Genomic DNA, 9,666 nt, shown 5'->3' with positions numbered 1-9,666 from the left:
TGGCGCAAAACACATTCGTATATGGACAAATTTTGCACATCCGCTAAGTAATATGTGAATTCATGCAATGCGAGTTGCACACTTTTAGTATACGTTCTCACAAATACATTGCTTTTCTTTAATATTTTTTTCTAGCACAATCACAAGTTCATAAATACAACTGCTTGAATCTGCTGCTATGAATCTCAAAGGCTGCTTTTTCGCTAACAAATGACAAAAAGTTCCGCGCGCTCACACTGCATGCCTGTGTGAAATGTGGAGCAAAAGTGATTTGTGCACTGTAATATTTGTGCGTTATGCCATTTTTCCGTGAATTACCCTCATTGCGAAAGCATGTGTAACCTGATGTGATTAACGTTACATTCATTGTCTGTATATGAAGTCTTTAGCTCAAAGCAGAGTAGGTTTGTATGTATTCAGTAGGAGCGGTCGTGAGTCAGTGTGTTTTCGGTAGTTTTTGTATTTCAATTTATCAACGTCATGGTAAATTATTGTGTTTGTGGAGGTTGCACAAACTCCAGCCTGTCAGGACATCGAGTCCACAGGTTCCCTAACAAGAAAAAGGACGGTGCTATCTTCTGTGCCTGGGTGCGTTTTGTGCAGGCTAAGAGACGGGACTTCACTTCTGAATCTGCTTCGAAAAACGCGGTGGTGTGTAGCGTTCACTTTACACCGGAGGATTATCATCCCGGCGATATAATGGAGTTCAACATGGGATGCCGAAGCAAGAACCAAGTGAGACTCAGAGCTGGTGCGGTTCCTTCGGTGCACTCAACACCGGGTTCGGCCGGCGGGAGACGTTATTATGGTTACAGATCCGTCAGAGATCCAGCTCGACGAAAACGTAAACTGTGCTCGGTAAGTCTTGTTTTTTTTACATTTGATAACTACCAAATCAGTCAACATAACGATTTCAATAAAGAGAAGCAACGTGATGTGTATAAGTTGTTGTAAACTAAGTCCCTTTCAAGGAAAGTCTGTTCACTCGGCGGCCATGTTTGCGACGCCGCCTCCGGGCAGACCAAGTCCTATATATTGGAATGGGGGAATCCTGATATCTAAAAAAAACTGCTTGCCGAACTCACAATTAAATAACATATTTCAAATCAACAATACAATCTGGGTTGAACTGTCCTATAAATGTTGTTTCTTTTGCTCAAATAGCCTTAAAAAGTTTTATTTTTTTTAGGCTAGACCAGCCAATGCGCATGGGAGTCTCAGGTTTCTTCTTTTGATGTTTTATGGCGGTTGGCAAACCAGCTTATGGTGCATATTCCGCCACCTACTGGGATGGAGTGTTGGGCGACGATATCAAGGGAAAAAAACATAATAATTTAAAAAGGGGGAAAAAAAATTCTACCTATGTTTTGTTATATAACCTTGTTATTTTCAGGAAATTTATAAGAGCTTTTTAACCTTCATAATAACTGTTTAACACATGAAATGACACTTAATGACAGAAAATGAATAGATTTTAATTTCTCTTTTATTAAAGATTACCACGACAAACTATTTTTCTGTGTATTAACTTGCACGGATTAATTGTTCACCACAAGACTAGTAATATGCGCTTACAAAGTAAATAGGGTCAATTTTGATTTCATGTCGACTTTAACTGGAGTGTTTCCCTTTCATATGCATTACAGTTAATCAGCACACGCTGTACAGTTTCTGCAAGTCCCCAATGATTACACTGACTGGATTCATGTTTTCCTATCACCTGGAGTGATTTATTAAAGGGATAGTTCACCCAAAAATGAAAATTATCCCATGATTTACTCATCTTCAAGCCAGAAAAATCAACTTGCGCAGTATGTGTATGGTCGTCCGCCGGAAGCTAGTTATTTGAATTTATAAAGTCTTATAAAGTCATTTTCTTACAAAAACACATCCCTTCACTTCAGAAGGCCTTTATTAACCCTATGGAGCCGTATAGATTACTTTGATTATGGATGGATGCATTTTTTGTTTGTTTTAAAACGTGTTGTAAAGCACCACAGCTAGATTGTAAAAGGCATAATAGCTAATGTTAGTTAGCATTAGCAAAAAAAAAAAAAGTTAGCAATATATTTTTTTAAAACCTTGTAAAAACATTACCATATGAGAAGGCACAACTGGTAAACTCAGTTTGCTAATATCATAACCATCAAGTCTAGAGCTTAGTGACTTTGCTTGCACAGCTAATTTGTAATTTATTGTCATGTGGTTTGTTTATAAGGATTTGGGAGACATTGCAAGTAATGAAGGGGGAGATGCATCTACAGCCAGTGCTGCAGTGCTTGCTGACCCAGAGCAAGAGACTTTCTCTCCACTGGACCCTCAATCATCTGTGCTTCACTTCTCACAGTGTAACCTCAGACCTTCACATCGTTCATCAGGTAGATTGACATTTCTCATATCTAGAATTAATTGTACATGCCACCATCTGTTTACATAATGTAGGAGGGCAAATAATTAGTAAAATCTTTCTGTATGATGCAGGCAGGTACAACTCCAACATTATCTTTGACCTCCATTTTGAACACAATTGAATTAACACATTCAATTAGATTTTGTGACAGAGTTGTTGTTTGGGATTGCAGTAGGTTGGACAGGGGTACCTAAGAAGTGACACATGCTGTTGCACAATTATATAAAGGTTTACCATAGTGAGCATCGATGCTCCCTGGTTTTCACAGTGCATTGTGGGACTTTTTAGGGAGCGAACATTTCAGTGCCCTGGAAGGAATCTGCGATTGAGACAGCCCTTAAAATGGCCGACTCCCTAATCAGTGCTCTGACTACTGAACTAGGGAGCTGATTGAGATGTTCCCTGATTGCAAATGGGGAGAAAAACATCTGCTAATGCAATCTCGCTGTCAGATTAAACGCCTTGAACAGCGTAGCTATTTATCATTAGCTAGCTGCTTCACTACTCTTGTACTAACTAGCATGCAAAAAATCTAGCTAAAGTCAGTGAATAAAACACTGACACGATGAACAAGTAACAATAATATTTGCAATAACATATCGTTTTACTGAATAATTAAAAATAATTTCTTAGGTTTCTTTACAAATATAAATTAATTGCTTCACTGGCTACTCTATATAGAATACTAGAATAGTGTATAAGTATGCAAATTGGGACGCAACTATGGTTACGACCTTGATGCAGTGTTATATAGTGTTATAAATACATACACACATACATATACATAAATTTTTTTATTTTTTTTTAATTAAAATTTTGCAGGATTTATGATGCTGATGCTGACCATTAAAATGTGTCATCACAGTCTGTGAGAAGGGTCTATTGCGTTTTAGATTATGGGAGGCACTATTAGTTTGGTGTTTACTTACTTGAATATCCAATAAAATAAAAACACTTTAAAGCTTTTCATATGTTGACTTATATCTTATCAAGATGTGATTTTCTAGATAGTTTATACTCTTTATTATGTACAAATTAAAAGGTGAACACATTTGTGAACACTATTTTGTTTTCAGACAGTTTTTTTTTTTTTTTTTTTTTTTTTTAATAGGTTGACAGTCTCTTCACATCCTGATAGCAATCAATGAATACAGTTTTAATATTAAAGTTTCTAAATATTAAAAAAAATCTTATGCGGAAGTCTCAGGACGATAAAATGTTCGACCAGTTTATGCGGTCCGCAGGCAATGATAACGTCCTACCTGCCTGTCTACCTGTGTGTACTTCTGCGCACCCTGCTCGCGCAGCCATCACACGTCATCAGCGCGTTCCAAGAGGCTATGCAGAGTAGAGTAGCATCTTATATTGCTTACGGTACGGTCACTGAACGAGAATGGCAGATAAACAGCAGCCACTTTTTGCAGTTTTTCCTCAACCAACAACGCCTGGCACAGGAAAACAAAGTAAGAAAAGAAAAACCGTCTTACAAACGGCTACGACGAAAAAACGACTGGACCAGCAGAGGGCTCAAACCAGAGTAAACATCGGCGTTGCTTTTCCACGCTGGAGACAACTGCGGGACTCAAAGGGACTGAAAACTGACGCGATGGTTGCAGTTTTTCTTTTGGATAGGTAATACATGGTTTAATTTGTTTGTGGAGTATGTTACTGTTTTGAACTGTTAAACTTACGTGTTTATTACCTTTACGAATGAACTCAACGCTGACAGCAGGTGTCGATGTAAAATGAAACTATTTTTATGTTTTTAAAGTTACGAGAAAACTACAGCATCCACACCTTCGGTGCATGGACTCCTTAAACCACCACCACCAGTTTCGACTAATATTTCCGACCGGTGAGTGAAATGTCATGTTTTTCCTTGTATCTAAATGGTCTTCCATCATTATTGAACCTTATTTAAAATGAACATCCTTCTAGCTATTGTGGATGGCGTCTTAAGCAAGGGAAATACGCGATTTTATTTTGCATTGCATGATAATTTGACGATGTTTTAATTGTGTTTTTTCTGCTCTGGCTGTGCGCGTTCATGCTTTTCGGAGGAGGCGTGGCTTTAGAGAGCTCTGCGTCTGTAGGGATGTTTCATAATTTTAGACCAGCGAAGCAAACGGTATAATACAAAGTTACAAAGCATTTGCTCCCACAGTGTTTCATTTGATTTTGTGTTTTGCATATATGTAACTATTAGCAGTTTCTTCAGAGAGCATGTGATCTTTTGTTCTAGCAAAGGGCAGGAGATGAAGTCTGAGGGTTTTGGTCTTTGGAGCTCAGTTTCACTTAAACTTGAGCAAGTGCAAGAAGTGGGTGAAGGAAATGGTAAGTAAATATTGTTCTGTCTGGCTATATATATATATATATATGATGTATATAATACATATTTCTGTAGCAAGCACCTGAGAAAAATGCTGTTCCAGGAATCACTGGCCACATACACACTGCAGTTAAATTCACCTTTTACTACTCAATCCTCTTCTGTACGCAGTACACTATTAACTCTTGAAAAAAAAAAATGAATGTGGTAACCGCATTGAGAAAAATTCTGTGCAGTGTGTATGGAACCGAGCTGAACAACTAGTTAAATATGTCATTAACAAACACGTATCAGAGACTTGTCTCTCTGCTGTATGTTAAGTGCAAGAAAACTACAGGGAAAGAGATTGGAGCCTTGACTCATTTGTGTCGCCAGATTGAAAAACACTGAACAAAAACCAACCCATAATAAACCAAAATAAATTCAAATGTTTCATATTGAAAACATGACCGAAATATCGCAACCCACTGCTGCACACTTTAATAACTCCATAAACTTGATTTGTTTTATAAGCCCAAACAAGCGGCACAAAATAATAAAAGGACATCATTGCATCGCTTCAAGTGTGTGCTCTGCAAAGCAGCCTTCCAAGCATAAACTAGAAGCCACGGCTCTGTTGACGGCCGTTTAGTTAAAATTGTAGAACATAACGAGTCTTTGGTTGATGTAATATTACTTTAGTCTAAAATAGCAGATGCCAAACACAAGCCACCAGAATGCTGCTATGGTTCCCAAGGTGTCAGTCATCGTAATTTTGGGAGTGAGTCATGTTCTGTACACACACAGAATGATAATTTAGGGGATTCACTCCTGTATTTAAATGCGGTTGTCATTCCTGAAACTTTACAGTGTACACAAGACCACTTTGGTTGGCTTAGATGATATATTTAATATAGTATATGAACTTTAAGGAGAATCTTAAAACATCTCTTTCCACTCCCAGATTCGTCCTCCTTCAGTGTGGACATCATACAAGTGAAGCAGGAAGACCCAGTACATGTGAAGCAGGAAGACCCAGTACATGTGAAGCAGGAAGACCCAGTACATGTGAAGCAGGAAGACCCAGTACATGTGAAGCAGGAAGACACAGATGAGTCTGAGTTTTGGTGCAGTGGCAGCGTGCAGCAAGATCCAGAGATGTCTGGGGGTGTAGAAGCTAGTCACCCAGTTTCACTTAATTTCAACAAATTAAAAGAAGTGGATCATTACTGTGGAAATGGCAAGTAATCTGTAATATTGTTATATGAATTTAATCTTATCATGCTGATATGAAAGACTTATTGGATAGTTTTATGACCTTAAATAAGCACATTAATTAAAAGAATTTAAAAAAAAAAAATGTAGGATTGCACCGATATTAAAATTCTGGTTAAAATACTGGGGCCAGGTGCATAAACTTAGTCTCTATGTTAAGACCGTGTCTTGAAAACTAGTCTGACCAACTAGCAGTTAACTAGGGGTAATCAGTCTTATTAATTACTTAAAGTTATGACCAGTCTTAAAGAAACAAATTAGATGACTAAAGGCTGGAATACAGTACACGACTTTTGCCCCAATTTACATTCTGGACAAGTTGACGCTAGCTGCCGAAAGTCAGAGCCAGTCTGCAGATTGGATATTGACAGATTTCACAGAACATCGTGTAGCGTATGATGGTCACAGACTTCGTCTTTTTTTTTTTATTAGCTTCAAAGTTTGATTACATCCAGTCAGGATATCAAACATGTTTGATATTTTGATCAAACAGTTTATGCAACCGGCCACTGATGTCAGTAATTATTTTCATCACTACCACGTTGTCAAAATAAAACGCTGAAAACCAAAATGAAATAATTTTAAATGATACAATTGAATTTAGGGTGCTTTCACTCTTTGTTCGATTGCCTGGTCTGTACCCAAGTTCGATTGCTCCTCCCACCACTTCCGCTGGATTGTATTCACACTGTATTGTTTGATTGCAAAACACAGTGTGTTTGCATCATTAAAGCAGCAGCTATTTACCCTTGTTTCTTGGTAACGATGATGCAGGTGTCAAAATGCATAGCGTTGCTTGCCTCACTTTTATATTTTGGTTTTTGAACCTTTGGTTTTGTTTCCAAAGCATCAGCCCATAACAAACTACGCTTGCGTCTGTCTGCCGCGAATGTTCTGCAAATATTCTGAAGAACACGGGAGTCCATTTCTGCTGAAGGCGAGCTCAAATGAGAGAAACATTCTCTTTGTTTACAGTGCGTCAGTCACAGTTGTCAGGAAAGTGAGTGAGAACACACACAAACAGTTTTATCGAATCACGTTATCAATAACGGTTCACTTCCACAATTTAGTGCGAATGCATTCATATCAACAGCGAACCGTACCTCAGATTACCCTTTTTAGGCAGACTCTGGTACAGTGCGCATCCGAGTTAGGACAACGGCGTTCACATCATCCAAACAAACCAAATTCTGACGTAAATCGAACCTGGGGCACACCAAAAATGCTTGTGTGAAAGGCATCACAACATTATAATGTGCATTATTTTGAGATTTGCTATATATTCAAATGTATATGTGTGTATATATTACAAATGTGTTTGTACCAATTGCTCTACAGGGGAATCAGTACCTTCAGAGGATCTTGTACAAACTCTCAAAAGTGAGGATTTGAAGACTGAAGAGCCCATTGAGGAACAGAGCATGGACAGGAAGGATCACATAAAAGTCTTTTCCTCCAGCATCTCACACCAGGCCACCCACATGCAGACAATCATGCAGACATGCAAAGTATCTTCTCCCAGCACTCAAACTGTTAGCACAGTTTCTGAACTGGCCATGAAGAGTCAATGTGAAAATAAATTAACTGAAACTGAACTAAATAAATAAATAAATAAACAAAATAAATTAACTGAAACTGTCTAATTCTTGCCAAAGTCAAAGAAGAACTCCAAGTACAGATCGCAGTTCTTCAAAACTGAATTAGAGCTATTTTTTGTAAAAAATTCCCCCAGCACTCAGCATGCTCTCCACATAGTGATATTGATTATGGTAAGCACATATATCTGCACTGTATCAGTTGAATTTTTAATTATGCATACTCTCATTTCATCTGTTTTGACATTTTCGGTTTTTACATTCAGCTGTCATCTACATGGGTTATTTAACAATACTTTTACAATATCCATTTTTCAAACGACAATTTTCAAACTCTTATTATGCTGTGGTACCTCGCTAACAACTGATTTTTTTTTTTTTTTTTTTTTTCCATTTATTTAGACAATATTTAGATTTTTTTTTAATTTTTTTTTATTACTATTATTTTTTTTTTTATTTAATAATGGTAATTTTTCTCAGTTTTGGACATACATTTTTGGCATTCTGAAAATAGTAATCGGCTTATTAATATTAGCCAGAATTTTAAAATCACAGCTCTTTTATTTTTTTGGGTAGGTATTAAAGCATTTTACATTGTTCTTATAGGGACTGTTAATGGATATTTTGTGGTTTTACCTTTTGTGCAGAGAAACTTCTGAAAGGCTTCCACAGGAATTGCTTTAATAAAAAAACACTATGCAAGGCGAGAGAAAACACAACACAGAAGACCAATCATGTGAGACATTTCATTCTCCACATGGCAAAAGGATGTCCTCCAATCAAAACATTACTCTTCTTGGACAACATGGAGCAGATTAATGAGTGAGTACTGAAATCATTTATAGTTTATAGTTTAAAGATTAGCTTTTTGTAATTTATGATTGTGACTGAATATAATTTATGTAAAAATCTGAACTCAATATCCAAGAACAGGAAAACAGTGTTTTGTTATTGGGCTGCTAGACTACCTTGTTTATACTTAAAATTAACATAAAATTAGTATTAACCTTTGACTTGCTCTCTCTGATGATCATCTTATCTCAGTAGTATCATCTCTTATAATATTTAAAAGCACAGTAAAAAGTAAAATAAAAATTTAATTTCTTTTAAAATGTTAAACTTGTCAAACGTTTGGTAATTTTAAGGTGGGTGGTGACCCTTCAGAACGGTAACATGAATGTCAGACACTACTTACTGGATTTATTGGCCTTCCTGATGTTTTTAAACAGAACAAGTGGTCCAATAGCTCGCCTCACATGATATTCAAGGAAGCACATTCGGAGACAACTGAGACAAAAGCTAAAGGACATTAACACACTCATAAAATCCCACATACTGACTCTCAAGGGCTCTGGAGACAATCCCTCTACACCGACGCGGCAGGTAAACGAGCACTTCATGAGAGCATGGCTGTGCCTCACTGCATGTGATGCTGACTGTACATGCCCAGTGTAACACAAAAATGTTAAAAGTGATGTTGATTAAAATATTTTATTTTTATATACAAACTACTGTACATTTGATTTAGAAGTTCTTCCATTCAGTTGCTGTTTAGTCTAGTTTTTTCTTTTTTTTTCTGGCAGAGAAATCACAATTGAACATGTACAGTAAATCAATTTACTTTGCACATGGGTTCTCAGCCTTGCACATGTCTTTATGTATATTTGCAGCAACATGTAATACAAAAATATCTTGCAATAATAATAATAATTTCCAACAACTATTATATAATAAAATATTTGATAAAAATGTGATAAATACCTTCCATAAGAATGTCTATAGGAAATGTTAAAGCAGTGTTTAAGAATTATGTTTGCATTATTTATTCAGGAAATAGTTAAGGGGAATTCTGCACTTGTTCATAAGTTCAGGTGCTGTAAAGAATGTGCTGTTTCTCAAATGTATGAGCATGAGTAATCAGTTCTTCTACCACCTCAGAAAAGGGCTTTGATTTCCATTGAATGTTTTGTTGCTGTTTTTCTTTTTCTGCTGGTAATAAAATTGACAAATCTTAATTGACTGATTCTTCTGAAGAATTTTTCCTAAATGCATGTCAAACAAAATGTGAAACTAATAAT

The 9,666-nt window shown here is 36.7% G+C and overlaps 1 protein-coding gene across 4 annotated transcripts; it reads left to right on the top strand.

Annotated features, from left to right (window-relative positions):
* The first annotated feature begins 234 nt into the window (after window positions 1-234).
* LOC127497425 (uncharacterized) lies at window positions 235-9,603 on the top strand. Of its 4 annotated transcripts, XM_051865872.1 has the most exons (9): window positions 236-858; window positions 2,219-2,378; window positions 3,835-4,042; window positions 4,182-4,265; window positions 4,653-4,744; window positions 5,683-5,958; window positions 7,332-7,762; window positions 8,236-8,410; window positions 8,818-9,603. In XM_051865872.1, the coding sequence occupies exons 1-7, from the start codon at window positions 481-483 to the stop codon at window positions 7,598-7,600; spliced, it is 1,467 nt and encodes a 488-aa protein (XP_051721832.1). In that variant the 5' UTR covers window positions 236-480; the 3' UTR covers window positions 7,601-7,762; window positions 8,236-8,410; window positions 8,818-9,603. The 4 variants fall into 4 exon arrangements, with proteins under 4 accessions (XP_051721834.1, XP_051721832.1, XP_051721831.1 ...); XM_051865874.1 differs by having other exon boundaries at window positions 235-858; window positions 3,522-4,042; window positions 7,332-8,410; XM_051865871.1 differs by having other exon boundaries at window positions 7,332-8,410.
* The last annotated feature ends 63 nt before the right edge of the window (window positions 9,604-9,666 follow it).

The sequence above is a fragment of the Ctenopharyngodon idella genome, chromosome 16, assembly GCF_019924925.1.
Source record: "Ctenopharyngodon idella isolate HZGC_01 chromosome 16, HZGC01, whole genome shotgun sequence".
In the NCBI taxonomy this organism is placed as follows: domain Eukaryota; kingdom Metazoa; phylum Chordata; class Actinopteri; order Cypriniformes; family Xenocyprididae; genus Ctenopharyngodon; species Ctenopharyngodon idella.
This window is presented reverse-complemented; position numbering and strand designations above follow the sequence as displayed.

What these genes read in the sequence shown, in the direction of transcription:
- LOC127497425 (XM_051865872.1), top strand. Translation starts at nt 481, where the DNA reads ATGGTAAATTATTGTGTTTGTGGAGGTTGCACAAACTCCAGCCTGTCA. An exon ending in ACCTTCACATCGTTCATCAG is followed by an intron (nt 2,379 to 3,834) that starts GTAGATTGACAT and finishes CACTTTTTGCAG; the next exon opens with TTTTTCCTCAACCAACAACG. An exon ending in GGATCATTACTGTGGAAATG is followed by an intron (nt 5,959 to 7,331) that starts GCAAGTAATCTG and finishes ATTGCTCTACAG; the next exon opens with GGGAATCAGTACCTTCAGAG.